The sequence below is a fragment of the Vombatus ursinus genome, unplaced genomic scaffold (assembly GCF_900497805.2).
Source record: "Vombatus ursinus unplaced genomic scaffold, bare-nosed wombat genome assembly UNPS02014772.1, whole genome shotgun sequence".
NCBI lineage: Eukaryota > Metazoa > Chordata > Mammalia > Diprotodontia > Vombatidae > Vombatus > Vombatus ursinus.
Window position 1 is genome coordinate 9756637 of NW_020954550.1, and position 20455 is coordinate 9777091.

At 37.1% G+C, this 20455-nt stretch overlaps 1 protein-coding gene across 2 annotated transcripts in view; it reads right to left on the reverse strand.

Moving 5' to 3' along the window:
- The window catches only part of NLN (neurolysin), a 118904-nt gene that overhangs the window by 38711 nt on the left and 59738 nt on the right, over positions 1 to 20455 (reverse strand). The window contains exons 3-8 of one of the 2 annotated variants that reach the window (XM_027863554.1): positions 18714 to 18816; positions 17665 to 17825; positions 12003 to 12138; positions 11714 to 11812; positions 7486 to 7852; positions 4732 to 4933 (exon numbers count right to left, since the gene is read on the reverse strand). In XM_027863554.1, the coding sequence (XP_027719355.1) occupies positions 4732 to 4933; positions 7486 to 7852; positions 11714 to 11812; positions 12003 to 12138; positions 17665 to 17825; positions 18714 to 18816 (1068 nt within the window). The remainder of the gene's footprint in view (positions 1 to 4731; positions 4934 to 7485; positions 7853 to 11713; positions 11813 to 12002; positions 12139 to 17664; positions 17826 to 18713; positions 18817 to 20455) is intronic. The other variant, XM_027863553.1, reaches the window with a different exon arrangement.

Here is a 20455-nt window from a genome sequence, read left to right on the forward strand (position 1 = left end):
GTTCAGTTTTTTACAATTCAATAAAACAAAAACAACCAATCAGGAAGCATTTTAAAACACGTAGTAGTAGATGCTAGGCTTTGCACTGAGTACTGGGGACACAAAGACAAGTGAAACAGTCCCTGCCCTCAAGTAGCTTACATTTTAATAGGGAAAAGGACAGGTATGTTGTAAATATGTACAGGATATAAAAAAAATGAATACAAGGTAGTTTGGGGAGGAACAATACTAGAATTTGGGGGAAATGAGAAAGGCTTCATATAGAAGGTAGTGTTTAAGCTGTATCTTGAAGCAAGCCAGGGATCATAAGAGATGGAGGCAAGGAGGAAGGGCATTCCAGGCATGGGGAACAGAGAGTAGAAAGGCAAGGAGATGGGAGATGTGTGAGGAATGGCAAGTGGGTCAGTGCCATTATGGCTGGACCAGAGAGGGCAAGGAGGGAAGGAATGTGTAAAAAGACTGTAAAGGGAGGAAGGAGTCAGGCTGTAAAGAGCTTTGTCCTTTCAGACCAAGGATTTTCTATTTGATCCTGGAGGTAATATGGCATTGATTGACAAGGAGGATGTCATGGTCAGCGCTGCACTTCAAGTAAAATCACTTTGGCAGCTCTATCAAGTATGGATTGGAGTTGGGAGAGACTTGAAGCAGGAAGACCAAAGAGGAGGCTATTGCAATACGTCAGGCAAGAGGTGACAAGGTGACAAGAGGCGAGCTAGGGTAGTGCCTGAAGTGGACACATTATGTGACACATTTACTAGTCAACACATTTATTAAGTGCCAACTTAAAGTAAGGCATTGAGGATGCAAAAGCAGAAAAACAATGTCCTCAAAGAGTTTACAGTCTAACTGGGGGGGGGGGGGTGTGGGGGCGGCAGGTACACAAATAAGCATAAGGTAACCAAGGATAGGATAGCTAGATGGCACAGTGGATGGAGCTCCCAGCCTGGAATCGGGAAGACCTGAGTTCAAATCTAGCCTCAGACACTTACTAGCTGTGTAACCCTGGGCAAGTCACTTAACCCCATTTGCCTCAGTTTCCTTATCTGTAAAATGAGCTGAAGAAGAGAATAGTATCTCTGCCAAGAAAATCCCAAATGGGGTCACAAAGAGTTGGACATGACTGAAAAACTACTGAACACACAAACAAGGATAATTAAAAGAACATTTTAACATCCCTTTCTCTACGAGAAGCCTTTTTAGATCCCCTTTAATTTTAGTGTCCTCCTTCTGTTGAATATTTCCAATTTATCCTGTCCACAGTTTGTTCATAAACAGTTGTTTACATGGTGTCTCCCCCATTAGATTGTGAGCATCTTGAGGGCAAGGACTGTCTTGCCTTTCTTTGTATCCTCAGTGCTTATCACAGTGTCTGGCATGTGTTAGTCATAAATGCTTATGACTGACATGACTTTTCACACTTTTCAAAAGACTGATTATCTAGCTATGAGACACTGACCAAACACCGAACCAGTGCTGCCACATGCCTGAAAACTGGCCTGTCCTGCCAACACATCTAAACGTCCCCAAGACAAGTGCCAACAGGCCAAAAATCTACACACAGCTGTGGCGGAGGACTCATCCACTGAACCACCATCTCTGAAGCTAATCTGCTGAACGTGTGTTGTAAGCTATTTATTCACTCAGTCTTTCCCAGACAGACAAGAAAGGCTATTCCTGTCTGTGGAAATGATACCAAAGCACCACTATGTTGTTTAGGGAAGGAAAAAAGGGCTCTGAAATTGTTATCCCATTCTATCCTATCAATAACTTCGAAAAACAAATCCAATCAACACTGGCTTCAAATACTGTTCTTTAAACCTATTTTAAAGCCCCAAAGGACTATGGGAGCACTTGAAAGGATTAAGAGCCAAGCAAATAAGAAATTATAAATAGTTTTTCTGAGATAATCCTACAAGAAGTTTGACCAATCAAGGTAATGTATTAAAGCCTTGTTCTGCAGGGTGACACATTTTTGTGCATTAATGAGGTCAGGCAAAACTCACACTGCTGGCTATGTTCTTCTGCTCTAAAGGGGAGATTCCAACCTGGTAAATGCACTGTGCTCAGCTGTGCGGATGAGGAAATTGATCAGATATGAAATATCATGCTACTAAGCATGTAGTTTTTTAAAAAAAATTTCTATTGACATCTTGTCTATCACCCACCTTTCCCATGCTATGTATTCTTCCTTTTACCCTCTCCCAGAGAGCCATTCTTTATAATAAAGAAGAAAAAAGGAAAAAGAAAAAAAAAGTTTTGCAAAACAATGAAAAAGTCTGACTTTAAATGCAGTAAAGAACACAATTTTCAATTTTGAAGTAGCTGGTCTTTTGGTAGTAGCAAAAAACTAGAATCTAAGGGGGAGCCCTAAACACACTGGAAGTAGAAATAGAATGGAATGCTATTTTGCCATTAGAAGTGATGAAAGGAATAGTTTCAGAGGAAACTGGGAAGATCTCTATGAACTGACACAGAGTGGAGTAAGCAGAACTAGCAAATCAATTTATACAGTGATAACAACATTACAGAGATAAAACACCTCTGAAAGACTTTAGGACTCTGATCACGACAATGATAAACCAGGAATCCAGGGGACCGAGAATGAAATATACCACATTCCTCCTGCAAGAAAGGAAATAGACTGAAAATGCAGAATGAGACATATATTTTTGGACATGGTCAATATGGGGATTTGTTTATCTGGACTATGCATGTTTGTTATGGGAGTTTTGATTTCTACTTTTTTTTTGTGGTGGTTGTGTTTAGTTGGGGGGGCAGCAGAAGGGAGGAATGATAAATGCATGTGAACATAAATAAATATTTTTAAAATGAAAAAGAAGAGCTAAAAAAAATAAGCAGCTGGCTCAAGGACAAACTTAATTTAACAAACAACCAAGGAAAAATAAAGAAGTGTAGAAAGATGATAGTAGGCTTTATGGGGTCCATGATGCGGTAAAAGTAAAAAGCAGTAAAAGGCAGCTAGGTGGGACAGTGGAAAGAGTGCTGGACATGGAATCAGGAAGATGTGAGTTCAAATACTGCCTCAGACACATAGTAGCTGTGCAACTCTGGGGAAATCACTTAACCTCTTGCAGCTTCAGTTTTTTCATCTACAAAATGGGGAAAATAATTAGCACCTGCCTCCCAGGGTTGTGGATCAAATGAAATAACACATATAAAAAACCCTTGAAGTGCCAATGTAAATGCTACCTATAAATATTAGTCATTAATTATATATGTATGTGTGTAAATATATGTATGTGTATGTATGCATGTGTATGTATATATGTATATATATACACACATACACATACATACACACACACACACACACACACATACCAATGAAACTCCTTAAAAACTGCTATTGTTTCAGTGAAAGAAACCAAGGCGCTAAAATACCTTTGCGTGAATTCTCCAAATCACAAGAAAACACCCAAGCCAGAAACCAATATGCTTGCTTCTCCTAAGGTTAGCCCACTACTTCTGCAGAATCAGAGACTTAATAGGACACCAGCAATAATCTATAGCTCAAAACCAAGAAGACAGAGCTTGTATTCCTAACCTCCCCAATCAGCATATATATACTTTTGTAATATAAAATTACAAAATACAACAGGGAAAGACTATTAGTTCTGTTTATGGGTGGTTACCTGGGACCTGCCAAGACACACTGAAGCACTCCTTTTCTCTTTGCTGAAAATCTGCACCTCTACATTTCTTTATTTTTACTCCCTTCATCTGCAGAAAACAACTTTTGTTTTTTCTTTTCTGAGCTCCCAAGAGAGTCTCCAATGCCATAGTTCTTGAACCCCTTATATCTATGACAGCCCTCATGAGGCCTGTGTCTTTTGGAAACCATGGCGGGTTTCTGCTGCCTGGGATGCTACCAATCCTGTCCTCCTTCAGCCTGCTTTTTGAACTTTCTAAAACATTTGTTTTAGTTGTAGAAAAAGTAAAACCTCTTTTTAAAAATATAAGATGGCATCTCCAGGAAATAAAGGATATAAAACTGCAGTTAGTAAGCAAAAGGTTAATAAGCACAAGAAACAGACCAAATCTCAGGTAATCTATGCAGTTTACACCAAGGTCTTACAGGAAAGAATAGAAACGAAAAGAGAAGCCAGTACGTGGCACCCAACCTGCCTTGAACCATAGAAATTTGCTCTCTTTCCATAAGCTGAGCTCTCTTAGGCTTATTCGTCAATGGCTTATGCCTCTGAAGCAGGGCATGGTAACAAGGAGACACACAAGCCAAAGGTTATGTAATTTTGTTCTAAGATCTCTGATCAATACAATGACCAACAATGATTTCATAGGGTTTATAATGGACTCAATATGCATGAGGGCTCATTCTGAGACAACTTTTTTGCACCTTTGGCTAAAGCAGAAATTTGTTTTGCTCAATTCTGCATTTTTTTAACAAAACAAAAACAATTTTGTTTTTCTTTATTGATGGGGATAATATATAAAGGAGGTGGAAGTGAGAGAAAAGCTTATTGAATGCGAAAAAATTAATAAGAGAAAAGAAACAAAAGGTTATATCTTTGTACTGTTGTAGCATAATGGCAAAATCTTTAAACAGGTTTAGTTCTTGGGGAAAAAAAAGGAATTTAAGGTGACAAAACATGACACCAGTCAAAAGAAGGAAAAAAAAAACCACCAGATCTGGAACAAAGCAGTGGCAACAATGGGGTTTTTTGGAATGAAAGATTTCAAAAAGCCACTCACCTGTGCACATATCTGATGCATCACATGACCAAACTCATGGAAATAGGTCCTCACCTCATCATGCCTCAGCAGAGAGGGACGGCCTGCAACAGGCTGGGAGAAGTTTACTACCAGGGCAGCCACAGACATCATTCGGCTACCATCAGGTAGGAGACAGCCTGGCTGCAGGCCAAAGCAGGCTGCATGGCCATACTTTCCTTCCCTGAGTTAAAGAGGCACAGAAACACAGAAACAGGTTAGAAGACATATATTAAGTGCTTATGATGTACAGGTTGAGAACTCTTTCAAACAACAGTCAGCCACTATAGCATGCCAAGAAAGATGGGGGTAGAAAAATAAGGATGTGGTCTGTTGTAAGCATTACCAGAAGGTTCTTACTATATTTCATTCACCCTGTGGAAAACAAGGTAGCTTGGGGTTTTTGTGAAAGTTTTTTTTTTAATAATATTTTATTTTTTCCAATGACATGTAAAAACAATTTTTAACATTCATTTAAAAGAAATTTTGAGTTCCAAATTTCCTTCCTCCCTGTCTTTCCTCTCCCCCTTTCCTAAAAAGGCAAGAATTTTAAATAGGTTATATATGTGTAATCATGTAAAACATATTTCCATATTATTCATGTTGTAAAAGAAGAAACAGACCAAAAGGAAAAAAAAACATGAAAAAAATAAAGTGAAAACAGTATGCTTTGATCTGCATTCAGACTATAAAAGTGTTAAAAACACCACCCTGAAGTTACATTATCAAGACTTACTTTATTGGGGAATATGATTCTTAGAAAGAAAATTATCCCTGCCTTGGCACATTTGACCACCCAAATTACTTTAATAATATCCTTCTCATCATTTCTAAGGACAGCACCAATCCAGCTTTTGTAATTAGCCACAGAAGTAAAAGTCAATTTGAAGTCAGAGGTAGTTGTCATTTTATACAAATGGTTGCCTCCTTTCTTAGGCTGATATCCAATTCTAGATTAGACCACAAACAATTCGATTCTTCCTCTGTTCAAAAAGGGAAGAATTCATGCTACCAAAAGTAGTCTATTTATAAATGGGACTATCTTGTCTGAAACAGAATACTCTACCTTGGCCTGGGAAGAGGCACCCAATACATTATAAACTCACCTGTCCTTAGAGAGGAGTAGTACCAAGGATGGGAACTTCAAAGCTGCAGATTACCTAACGGAGGCCATAGAGATGGCTTTGATTTTCTTTCCCTCAGATGACTAAAAGCACTCAGGTTTGTGTTTTTTTTTTTTCTTTTTGTCTTTGTTTTGTCTCTTCCCTTTCTAATGTCTTCCATCACTTTCTGGCTCTTGCCTGCTGAAGCTGCTACAGTTAACAAGGAGTTGGTCTGTCTTGAAACTATTCTGGGTGGTTCTTATTGACACAGCTGAACAAAAGAAACTAAGCAGGAGCTATTTATCTAGATTCTAGACTGAAAGATTATCCTTATGAAGAGAACAGGCAAAGTGGCTGAAGGTCTAAGTCATATAGAATACCCATCCTAATATTCATCCCCAAGTTTTCACCATTCCTACAAAAGATAATTACAGTCATAGCTAAGGCCAGAATTCAGAAAAGTGGCAGTAAAGACTGATTCTCTGAGTATCCAATTAAATTCAATTCAACAAACCAAAATGGTGCCCATGGTATGTAAAGCACTATGCTGGCTCCTAGGGAGATGAAGAGAAAAAAAAAAAACAGTCCCTGGCCTCAAGGAGCCCAAACCTACCAAGAGGGATGTGTTATGTCTACAAATAGTTATGATGTCTGTGACTAATGCAAAGGAAGTCTTCAGCCAAAAGAATCTAAGAATACTTGAAGAAGGATAACTCACTTTCAGCTAGGGGTGCATATCAGGGCAGATTTCATGGAGGGAGGAGATAGTACCAAAATTTGGTCTTACAAGAAGAGGAGCATTTAAATGAGAAAAGAGTGTTTTCTATACACAGGGAATGGCCTATGTGAAGACACATGGAGGTGGGACAGTACAGGATGAGATCTGAGAACAGCTGGTAGACCAGTCTGTCTGAAATGTAGACAGTGTGAAGGGGAGTAGTGTGAATAGAGGTAGGCTAGAACCAGATTGTGGAGGACCTTAAATGCTAGGCTAAGGAGTTATATTGAGTGTATCTTGGCAGACATACAGGAGGGTGAGGGAGACTTGCAGGCAAGAATAATCACTCCCAAGCCTGTACGGTCACCTGAGAAATTCTGAAAGCTATCACTGTAGCCCATACTCTCATTTTAAATAAGCATTTGGAGTGGTTTTCTTTTAAGCAATAGAATTGCATAGAACAGCTGTAGCTCACATTGATGACACCGGATTAACCATAACAATACTGACATGGTCACCCAGGTGCCACTAAATGGGCCAAACAGCCACTCATCTTCCTACCCAGCAACTATGGGATGTCACCTAGAGTGAGTGGATGAGCAATTTCTGCCAATTGGTGACCTGGGGATGATGTGTTTTCTTTTGCTCTAGCAAAACTGAGGACTGAAACCGACCTGCTACAGGTTTCACAGACATTTTCAGAGAATGGGAAAGAGATTCAGAAGAAGACATCAGACTTAACACCTGGTGCTAAGCAGCAACTCATGTCGAAGAACCAAGCTGAGAGGATCAATTTCAGAATGGAGACTAGTGGACTCTCAACAATGTGAATTTAAAAATAACCAAAGGCAAAGGATATGACAGAATTGCTATCAATAGAAGTCTAAGAGAGTAAGGAGTAATTTATAGAATTACCTTGGGTATAGATCCAAGTAAAACTGCCCTAATACTTCTCCAGTAGCTTTATCTTTCACTGTATAGAGAGTAACGCTTTCATTCCAGACGTGTGCATCAGTCACTTGCTCAAACGAAAGGCCCAATACCTCTTGGTAAATGTTCAGGAGGCCTTCAGTGACCACTTCCATTGGGAAGTATTCCTTGAGCTTCTCTTGGTTGATGGAGTACTTGAGTTCTTCTGCCTGGGTCATGTAGTAATGCAAATCCCATGCATTGATTTTTCCATCATATTCAAACCCCTTTTCCTCACATTCTTTTTTCTTCAAATTCAGGATGAACTCCCGCTCTTCTTCACCCAAAGGTTTTAGTTTCTGGCTTAAATCATCTGTGATGACAACGAAGACAGTTAATATTCTGGTTTTTCTCAGTGAGGGAATTCATTCATTCAACAAGAATTTATTAAACATTTATCATATGCCAGGCACCATGCTACAGAATGTAGGATATGTGTTTCTAGTATTTTTAAACACAATGTCCTCTTCAAAAACAAAACTTTTTTTTTTTTGGAGGGGTGCTTTTTGTCTACATCACAGCCATTTATGGAAAAAAAATCCTCTTCTTCCTCTCTCTAGATTGAACCCTACCTCATAACAAGGAAGAAGAATTAACCAAAAACTGACTACATCTGACAATGTATGTTAATAACATTCTATCTTTGTAGCTCCTTATCTCCTGATGTGGAAGGGTGTTATATTTTATCATTGGTTCTCAGGAATGATCACTTTTTTTTTTAAACGCCCTTTTCAGTGATTAAAAAAAATTATATTGTTGTAGTCATTGTGTCTAGCATTCCTTTAGTTCTCCTTATCTCACTTTGTATCAGTTCATACAAAATTTCCTCTGCTTCTCCAGATTCCTTATATTAGTCATTTCTTACCAGACAACAATATATTACACCAATGGTATATGGTTCAGCCATTCCAAAACTGATGAGCATTCACTTTGTTTTTGGTCCTTTGCAGCAAGAGTGCAGCTATGAATATTTGGCTATATTTTTGATCATTTTTTTCTGTCTGTCTTCCTTGGAGAATATATTCAATTGCAAGGCCAAAGGGTATTGACAGTTTAGTAACTTTTCTTGCATGCTTTCAAATTAATATTCATAACACCTGGACCAATTCACTGCTCTATCAGCAGTGTGTTGCATATCTATTTCCCCATAGCACCTCCAACATCAACTGTTTCTAGTTTCCTTTTTTTGGGGGGGTAGGCATCATCTTTGTTTTTAGCTCCATTTCTCTTACTAATGGTCATATTTGATGCATGCTTTCAAGTGGTCGTTTATATCTTCAAATTCCCTTGAAAATTATTCATATCCTTTGGCTACTTATCTACTGAGGGGACAAAGCATCTTCCTGCACAGAGAATACATTAGCACACATTTGCTGAATGAATTCACTGTAGGGTTTTTTAAGGGCAACACTAATTTCCTCTCCCACAAAGTTTCTGTGGCTTCTCTACCCATGGTACATTTTCTACCAAAAAAACCCCTAAGTATGTGATCTCCTTTTTCTCACATGGACAGTTTGGCTAGAATTGATTCAGAGGAAATTTCATCTTTCTGATGTCATGACTCAGGGAACCAGAACCAAGGAATAGAGAAACCAAATTCTCAGACATGTTTTTCTCCTGGAGAAGGTTCATACCTCTCATGAAGCTGGAGGGAGGGAATATACAAATATAATGTGAATTGTGTGACTGACCTTGTCTACAAAAAGTACAACCTATTAGGCAGGTAGAGTTGGGCCTGTCATTATGTCATCTTTATGAGGGGCTAATGGTGGGGCATAGCAATCACATCCTGTAAATGTTTGCCCCCTGCACCAGGGTCACCTAAATGGTTGACACTCTTTGACAAAACCCCTACTTCTATGAATCTGTATTGTATTTGGTTAAATTACTAAGCTGTTGTTTTGTTTGTTGTTCTATGTTATTGAGTCAAGAAAAGATGTGCTTGACTCTGTGTTTTATAATTCAGAATGCACTGCCACATTATGAGAAGCAAAGGGCAGCCTGAAGGAAGTTGGGCAAAGTAAGAGGAATTCTAAGGGAGGAGGTGGAGCTAGGAGAGGGATGTAGTTCTAACTGGGCCTGTGAGAGACACATGTCAGCAGCAGAGTCAGAGTGGGTGTAAGTTTATCCTCAGTGGGGATGAGTAGGGAGGAAGGTGGCAAAGGGGAGGAGGAATGTTTTGGACGTGTGGGGAAAGAAATTCCCATCACCAATGTAAATTGACAATTCACCTGTAACTTAAAGTCATAAAGAGTTGTGTGCTGAATTACCCATGGTCACCTAGCTCATATATGTGTCTGAGATAGAACACGAACCCAGGTCTTCCTGACTCTGAAACCACTATTTATTACACCATCCTGCTTTTTAATATAAGAAACTAGTTGATTTAGATGGAAGACACCGCTAAAGTAATTCAGTTCCTGGAAGGACAGCTAATACTGAAGAAAGTATTTTAATTGAAGGTGTTGAAAGTAAGGGAGATGGAAAAGTCTGAGATGGGCCTCAAGGAAAAGATAGCAATTTCAGTAAGAGTAAGAACAGCTCTGGGCTACAGCCTAATTTTAAGAGAAAATGAATCTCTCTAATCTTAAGGTGTTGTTGTTCAGTTATTCAGTTGTGTCCAACTCTTCATAACCCCGGGGACCATCGCACACTAGGACCTTCTATTCTCCACTATCTCCTGACGTCTGTTCAAGCTCATGTTCGTTGCTTCTATGATACTCTGTCCACCCCATCCTCTGCCGTCCCCTTCTTCTTTTGCCTTTGATCTTTCCCAACATCGGGTCTTTTCCAATGAGTCCTGTCTTCTCATTATGTGGCCCAATATGGCTTCAGTTTCAGTATTTGTGCTTCCAATGAATAGGCAGAGTTAATTTCTTTAAGTATTGATTTGATCTCCTTGATGTCCAAGGAACTCTCAAAAGTCTTCTCTTAAATTTAAGGTAATTAAACCTTAAAAAAGAAATCACAGGATCATAGGTTTGGGGATATCATCCTAGTTCAGTTCTACAGATGAGGAAACTAAGGCCCCAAGAGGTTAAATTACTTACCCAAGGTCACACAGTGAGGAAGTAGCAGATTCAGAATTTAAATCTAGCCCTCTTTCCATTATATTATGTTGCTAGCATGTATATTTTGACTAGGGATACCAAAGATGGCAATTTAAGAGTGGTAGAGAAGACACACCAAAAATTCAAAAGTAAATGTTAAAAATTATAATAATCTTTATAAAAAGTAGGATTTGAATGAAGAGATAATGAGAAGACACCCACAACCTGCTCCTTTGTGGAGGTAGGAGGTCCAAAGGTTACATATTCCATATGTTTTTGGACTTTTTCTGACTATTTTAGATTTCTTTTTTATCGATAAGTTTTATCGATCAGTATTTTTTCTTCTTAAAAAATACTGTTTGTCATATGGGATGGCTCTCTGGGAGGGGAAGGTTTATATGGGATACTATGGTGATGTAAGAAACAGAAAACAGCGATAAAATTTTATAAAAAACAAAGTGGCCTAGAAGGAAAATTGTAATAATCTCAAAATAAGAATAACTCTACATTAGAGGCTAGTTGTAAGCAAACAGAATTTGTGTTAAGTAGCTGAGTTAAACTTATCCCTCAGTTTAAAGGGAAACAGAATGGGAATGAATATAAATATTCCTCTGGAGTCTGTCAAAAGGTGAGGAAAAGGTGACATGAAGTCCACAACTAAGTGACACCAGCTGACAGAGCTATGAATTTAAAAGACAGAGTATAAGAAATTTACTTAAACCATATGTGAACATAATTATTAAATAAATAGTTATAACATTAGAAATTCTGTGATATGTTCTCTTGCATATTTCATATTTATTTGCTAACTGGCACCAATGGTTTGGCAGCTCATTGGCGCAGTGGATAGAGAGCCGGGCCTGGCTTTAAGAAGACTCATCTTCCTGAGTTCAAATCTGGCTCAGACACTTACCAGCTGTGTGACCCTGAGCAAGTCACTTAACACTGTTTGCCTCAGTTTCCTCATCTGTAAAATGAGGTGGAGAGGGACATGGCAAACCACTCTAATATCTTGGCCAAGAAAACTCCAAATAGGGTCATGAAGAGTCAGATGCTACTGAAAAGAGACCAAACAACAAACCGGGGGTTTAAAAACATGTTTAAAAACGTTTATTTGTACATACTCTGTCTCCATTTTGTAGTACATTGCTGTGCATCTCCCAGAAATTTTCCGTACTTGCTAGTCCTTGGTAGCAGTGATCCGATGAGATACAGTGACATTTCTAGCTGGGATTTTAAAAGGTCTTGTTAAGCATTACTACAAAAACAAATGCGACCCTAAAAACAACAGATAAAATGGCAAGCATCAGCTTGTTCAGTTCTGGCTCCTTCTGCAATGTTCCTGTGATGCAAAGGAGCCAAAGGAGGAGGAATTGCAGAGAAAGGGTCTATGGTTTATAAACTAGAACCCACCTAAAAAGTCAGTAACACAGCTTGTACTCTTGGCAGTGTTAAGTTCTAACACAAAGTCGGCATGTGTGCTATAGCCAAGTAGTTTTGCTACTTTGGCTCGGAGTGGAAGTAGCTGTTGCAGAATTTTGGTGTTTTCCTGAAAACAAAAAACAAAAAACAAAAAAAAAAGATGGTCATTAGTAGGAGACAGACTTTGAAAAGGGAAGAATTCTTTTTATTATATTTTGCAGCAGTAAGGAGTGACAAACATTAGGAGGCTTTTTAGTAAACGGTTCATTGAGAACACTATAATTTAAATAACATTTATGAGGTAGAGGGGTAGGGTTGGAAAGATATTGGAATTTCTCAGAGATGAACTATGATCCTATGAGGGAAAAATATATTTCCTTTCTGGATGTGTTTTCTGTTTTATAAGTATAGCTACGTCATCAACAGCAATCACATCCCAGATGCCAGTTTTGGAATTTCTACAATTTAAGCACTTATAATATGGCTGCATGAAATAGGAACCATGAACAAGGGTTGAAAGTACATGATTTCCAACTACTTTTAATTCTTTTACTTAATTTTTTTCTTTGAAGTTAATACCTTTAGGATCATTTGTATGTAGTCAAAAAGTTCACAAGGAACATTTTCTGAATCACTTGAAAATAAACACAAAAAAACTAGATTATTTTCAAAGACTGTCATAATCCAGACTTTCTAGTGCTTTGGACTAGCATCCTTCTCCCCTTTCACCTGAAGGAGTAAGGTTTAGTAGGAGGTTGAGACTTGAATTTTCTGGATAGCTGAATAGAAGTATGCCTTGATTTAAGTAATGCTAAATTTTCAGCTGTTAAAATTACAATCTTGCTTTTCATTTGAAGCCATAAACTGGTAAATAACATGGAGTCAAACTCTGAATTCTAATTTTGACCCCATTATTCAATTGCTATGACCATGGGCAGATAATTTCATCTTTTTGCATTTAAATTGGAAAATATGAATAATAATACAAAGCCCAACTTATATGACTGTTTAAGGTTTAACAAATGAATGCCTTCAAGGTATTTTTAGAGCTGTTTACATTTTCAAAGTGTTAAACGTTATCATTATGGAACAAATATTAAATCATGTCAGAGACCATTTTATAATATCTCAGTGTCAGCATGCACAATTATTGCTGTCATAAACAGCCTGCCTTTTTAGCAAGATAATGATGCTACAACAATAATTTATACTTACATAGCATCTTCCAAAGAGCTCAAAGTGCATGTACAAATTCCATACTATTTACTGAGATTTATAAGAATGCAAAGACAGATGACAGCATCTCCATTTTTTTTTTTTGATTCAGAAAATTTAGGCACAGAAAGATGACATAATTAGCTATATAATCATAAAATGATTTGTGGTAGAAGTAGAAATTCTGATCTCAGTCCAAATCCAGTGCTCTGTCCAATCCATCAAGCTCAGAAATGACAATTTTGATAATGTTCATTCAACTTGTATTCATTTTCTGGCAGTTAATAATTCTTTCATAACAAACCTGAAGTGCTAAAGTTTGTAATTATCCCATGAATAATGGAAAGAATCTCTCCGAGTGAACAAATAACAAAAGATGAATACCAGTGATGGTCAGGGGTAACAGCTGTATTGGAGGCATCTTATGATGTGAAATGACAAAGGAGAAGTAGATAGAATAATGGAGTCAGAGGATCTATGTTCAAATCCTGACTGCCATTTGTTACCTGTGTATCTCTGAGAAAGTACTTCAAATCGCTGGGTTTCTATTTTCTCCAGTGTAAAATGATGGGGTTGGACCATAAATGGTATTGAAAATCCCTTTCATCTCTAAATTTATGATCCTAAGATAGCTGGTGGTTCATTATCAAGGCTGATGGACAATAGATGGACTACCCAACTAAAAGAATAGTTTTATAAATGAGAGGAGGATCATGAGAGGCTGATTAGTGTAGCAAATACTACACATGATGAAAAAACACATGGGAATTTAGATAAAGATTGGAATGGATACCCTGAGATTTTTAATTCTAGTTTTGAGTAGACTTATTTTCACAACAAGATGATCTATGACAGATTTCAACAGAGGATTAATGAATATTTGTAAATAATCTTTCTCTAACATGTTACTTGGTCACTTAACACCTTACTGCTTGTCAACATGTTGCCCTACAGATTTTGTGGAAACAAGTGCTTTCTACTAAGCCTATTCCAACAGGTGAGTTGTTCAGTCATTTTCTTTAAAAGTAAAAAATAAGAAAATACTAAAGTAAAGGCTTTATGGGATAGGGATGTGGTACACTAATGTGAGTGCTTCCTAAGAGGCACAAATCAATTATAGGTAGAGAAACAACCTTGGGGAAAAGCTAAGCACTTTTTGGTCCAAATTTTTAAGCTTGTTTGTCATTCAGTTGTTTATGGGCCTTTGTTTATTTGTTCATTGTTCAGTTGTTTATGAGTCAGTGTATGAGTCTTTGTGACCCCATTTGGGGTTTTCTTGGCAATGATGTTGGAGTGGTTTATCATTCTTTCTCCAGCTCATTTTACAGATGAGGAAACTGAGGCAAACAGGGCCAATTACATGCCCAGGGTCACAAAGCTAGTAAGTATCTGAGGCTGGATTTGAACTCAGGGCTTCTTGACTTCAGGCCCAACACTCTATTCAATGCACCACCTAACTACTTTCTTCTTTAATTAAAAAAAAATAAAAAAAATTTTTCCCTATAATTTTTAAGCTGAAACCTACATAAATCAGCCTCAGTTATGAATATAAACTTTCTATAATCTTAATCTCACTTGTAAGATTTTGATAGCTGTTATTGAAGTGAAATAAATGGATGACATGATTAACAATAATAACAGTAACAACACATGATATTTAATGGAGTTTTAAAGTTTACAAAGCAGCTAATATGTGTTATAGGTGTAATTTAAATCCAGATTTTCCTGACTCTACATCTACTTCTTTATTCACTCTGCCATGCTTCCTCTGAATGTGAGTAATACCATGATGGTCAGTGAAAATGGATATGGTGCTCAGAATCTGCACTTGGCTGACAATGGATGACACCAAGCCCTAACAAGTGACACTGCCAACTATTTCAGGAGTACCCTAACTCCTTTCTTTTAGAAAAGCTCAAAAGGAACTCCAGCAACACATACCATTTATAAGCCGTATGGCAGTTTCAGGTAATACAATGGGATTATAGGGAGTCCTGTTGGCCCAAAGGAACAGAACCTGTGAGTACACAGTCAAGCTACATAAGCAGACAGCATATAAAATGGAAAATCAATAAGAAGGATGAGTTTACATTCTTCATAGATATCACTATGCTGTGCAAACAACTGTATATCCTTTTATGTCTGAGTACTCACTTTCTCTGATATCAAGTTGGCAACATTTTTATTCATGTTTTTGCAACATAATACTTAGAAGGTATGCTTAAAGTTGCCTTAGCTATTTAACTTCTTTCATATATGTTTAGTTTAGCTAGCTGATTAGGGGAGAAGTCATTTATGCTGAAACTATAGTCACTGTAATATAGGGGTTCCTGACCTAAGGTCCATAGATTGTGAATTTGGATGAGATAAAAATTACATCTTTATTTCCACTAATCTCTCACTGAAATTTAGCATTTTCTTCCATTATAAATGTAGGCAACAAACAGCAATAGTATTATCAGTATCTGTGACTTTGTCATCAATAGAAATCACAGACATTTTCATATTCCATTACAGTTGTTGAAGATATCTTGAAATATCATATCTGTTCATCACTACTTTGAAATGACTGGTTATTAGACTTGCCTCTAGATCACACATGATTGCAGTCTTTTTGTGTACAGACTATTTCAATATAATTGGTTTCCTCTGTAATCTTAGATATTTTATTTTTTGCATTTAAAAATATTATTCTGCGAAGGGGTCCATAGGATTCACCAACCTGCCAAAAGGGTTCATAATATAAAGAAGGTTAAGAATTCCTTCTCAAATACCACCGTGGTTCCTAAAAAGGGGTTACTAGGACCTGACATGGAGCTAGATATAATTTGTGCTCAGAGCTTTTTTCCCTTCTCCCAAAGATCAGGTGGGAGTTAGTTCCAGGGAACATTGGTAAGAATCAATGTGAAGGGGGTAGTTTACAGTTGCCTGCCTTTCCCTTCATCTTGAAGATGAATCAAAGGTAATCCTGGAGATGAAACTGGGAGAAAGATAAACACTTGGAAGAACCTTGGTTGGCATCATTTTTGGGGTGGGGGGTGGGAGGTGGACAATGATGACTGCTTTTTACTTGGGCCTGACTCTCACTGGGACTTGGTCTTCCTATCCCCTTCTTCTGAGTTATCCCATACACTCTCCTGCTCCCTATAACCTTCTGATTTATAATGCTAGATTTCTTTCCAGAATCTATGATTTAATCATTGTAGGGAGTCCTGGTGAGGAAATTCACTCCATTAATGCAGACTTACGGGCTTCCAGAGTTGCCCAAGGCACTAAAAAGGTTAAATGACTTGTTCAGGATGACAGATCCAGTACATGGCAGAGAGGAAACTTGAATCTGGGGCCTTCTGGCCCCAAAGTCATCCCACTATCCATCATGCTACACTGCCTCTCATAGAAAATGCTGGAAACATTAAGGTTAAAGTTTTTGGTAAAGTTGCTTGAACTCTTTTTGGAAGAATAATAATATTATGTAAACAAAACAGAGAAATAGATGCTTATTCAGATGAATTAACTAGATTTTTAGAATAGAAACAAGTCTTCCAATGCTGTGTATTATACTAACATTTCCAGTTAACATTATCTGTACTTTGGGCTTAAATAGAAGTGAATTTGATCTGACTGACAAATATGCCCACTGCTTCCCAGAACTTCAGGCTGAAATTCATCATGAAATATGAAATGACTGGTCATTGCTACTTATCAAGATGATTAAAACCCAGCATATTTCAAAGGAACCATCTATAAACAAAGTTTCATGTTCAGAATGCCTGCATATAATTTTTAAAGCTAAAATGACACCACCTCCCTTCAAACACAGATTAGAGTGATTTTTGCAATGGAAAGCATTTTCTAAATATAGACTCAAAAAAACAACCTTTTGTATCCTTGGTATAAAAGTTTCTTTAGATATGTAAGTTATAAAAATTGCCAGTCCAGGGTACATTTGATCAACTTGGCAATTATTACTGAAAACTAGTTTAATAAGGTTGATAAAGAAAGCAAGACAGATGTTCTATTCAGGAGAAAATAGATCCAAATAATTATATGGTAGATTTTAGGACAGACTTAGAAGTCTGACCTTCTAAAGGTACAGCTTGTTCCATTCACATCAAAGAAAACATAGATTGAAGCAACATAAATAATAAAATGTCCCAGAATGCTAACACCAACTAAGTTTTCTTCTCTTTCTGCCTCTGTCTCTTATTCCTCTATTTCCCATCTCACCCCCTATCTCTTTCTCAGTTTCTTCTCTATGGAGGTGTCATCAGGAAAGAAAATAGCCAAAGGTGAGTTAGCTAATTGGAAAAAAAGGGCATGAATAATGCCCAAACTGGACAATATGTCTATAAAGTTTATTGCAATTCTGGTCAAGAAAGCAACTCCCTTTCCTTATCATTTGTAATGTGAACAGGATAAATGCAAACATTTATCATACCTCTTTGCATCTTGTATTAAAAGCCATTTCCATCTTCCTTCTGGTTTCTGGGATACAACATTTTTTCATGACAGGAAAGTAGTGGGGATATTTTAAGGTAACTTTATATTTGTTATCTTCTATTTTTTCTAAACTGTCAAGAAAATCATCAGGAAGAGTTTCTGCAAAACACAATTTTTTCATATGTTAACTTCATCCCTCAAAGATGAGTTTACCATGGAATTGGCAGGGAGTCTGTAAGAATCTCCAGGTATTTGTTAATTAAGTGAATACGAAAATAAGAACAAGGATGATTCCCACAATATCCTAAGGGTAAGTTATTCTAACTATGAATATGCTTAAGTGCTCTTATAGTCACTGTGCTGCTAGATAATCAAACAAAAAAAGATACAGAACAGAACAAGAGGAAAAATGCTTAAGTTGTCTCTTAGAATAGAGACAGGATGCTTGCTAAATACCAGAAAGAGTATCACCCAAGGAGGTTGGCAACTCTCCTTTGGAAATTCTCATTTGCCTGCAATTAGGGAGGGTTTGACCATGGCCCAGTCTAAAGAAAGGGGAACAGGATGAATGACTTCTTTTTTAAAAATTGTAATTAAGACTTATTTTTTCAATTTTCAAGCATTTATTTTTTTTCTTTCTATCTCCTTCTCCATTGAAAAAACAAAACAACAATAACAACAACAAAATCCTTGTAACAAAAAAGCATAGTCAAGCAAAACAAATTCCCATATTGGTCATACCCAAAAATGTATGTCTCATTATGCAGGTTTAGGCCACAATTACTGTCAAGAGGTAGGAACCACGTTTTACCATTGGTCTTTTGGAATTAGTGTTGATCACTGCAATGATCAGAATTCTGAAGTCTTTCAAGATTGCAATGAATGACTTCTTAAGGGTTCTCTCATCCCTTACTTTTTAATTTCAATATGGAAAATAAAGTAAACTGAGACACAGTGAGGTGAAGAACTTGCCCATATGATCATATACCATTTAATTTATACCACAATACCATATAGTCATTTAATCTATGAAATATCAATATTTACCAAGTTCTTCCTTAGAAAATGTAAGAAAGGTATTATCTTCATTGAGGTTTTTATTGAAGTCTATACATAATTCACTCATTCTTTTCTTCATTGCTTTGATTTCCTGGATTGAGGATAAAGATTAATAAGAGTGAAAAGTCAGAATAAACTTTTAATATATTTTTAAAATTTATTCAAATTTTTATTTTTAAATTTATTTAAAACACTTTAATTTTAATTTATTTTCAGTAAAAATAAATGTTAAGTATAAAAAAAGAATAGTTTTAATACCCAACTTACACAAAATGCTTTCTTAGTGACGTATAACAGATCCTTTACCATTCTTCCATGTATATGTGTATATACATATATTCACACATACATATATACACATAAACACACATATGAATAAAATAACAGATCTGTATTTATGTGTATATGCACACATCTGCATCAGTGGTGGGGGAACTTTCTATACGATCAGTTACTCACACTAATGAAATCACAGGTCTGGACCCCAACTTTCCCCCAAAATGTTCCTTTTTTCCCCCATATATAAGAAATTTAAATTTAATTTTAAATTTAAAGTTAAATTAATTTAAATCCACTGGCACGTTTGATATTTTTGTCTTGCAGAAAATTGGTTGTTGGTCCCCAAAGTTTGGAGAGAGATGAACAAAAGAAAAGAAGGGTAAGGGAGAAGGAAGTCTGGACCCTGTACCTGAAAAATTAAGATTTATAAGCAACAAAAGGAACCCTTACTCAAGAAGTATTTGTAGTTTCTTTAAAAAGATGGCAGCAGTGCCAATGGCAATTCCGAGGATGTTAAAAATGTACCATGAATTGGGAAATAACAAATGAAAACTGTCAGTAGGGCAAAAGCTGAGTGATTTAGCATATGACACATTTGAAAGCTCCAGAAGCTAGTATTTTGTATCCTCCAGTACGAATTTTCAATACAGTAACCAACACCAAGTGTAGAAGCTAACTAGTTAGCATTTATTTCTCACTTTAAGATTTGCAAAGCCCTGTATGTGTTATTTCATTTGATCCTCACAACCCTGAGAGGTAGAGGTGCTATTATTTTCCTCATTTTACGATATGGGAACTGAAACTGATAGAGGGAGGTCAAGTGACTTGCTCAGAGTCACACAACTCGTAAGGGTCTGGATTTGAACTCTGGTCTGGTTGTTCAGTAGTTTTTCAGTCATGTCTGATTCTTTGTGACTTCAATTTTGCTGTTTCATTGGCAAAAATATTGCAGTGGTTTGTCATTTCCTTCTCTAGCTCATTTTACACAGGAAGAACTGAGGTAAACCAGGTTAAGAGACTTGCCCAAGGTCATAAGGCTAGTAAGTGTCTGAGGCCAGATTTGAACTCAAGAAGATGAATCTTCCTGACTCTAGGCCTAGCACTCTATCCACTGTGTCTTGCAACTGCCCTCCATCTACTGTGCCACTAGCTGCCACTAGGAGTCGACATTTGGAGTAATGAGGCAAAGGACGACCAGGCCAGAGCTGTGAAATTCAAAAGGTAAAGGACCCCTCTTGGCCTCATCCTGACTCAGAATACCACAAATCAACATTATCTATGTTGTATTGTATTTTTGTTTATGGTTTTAAAACATTTCCCAATTACATGTTAATCTAGTTCAGGCTGTACTGCATGCCATGGGTTTCACATCTTTGCACTAGAGGACTGGTTTTTTGGTTCCTAATTTTTGGAGTAACTTTTATGGACAAGAATGATTTAAGGTCTTAGCA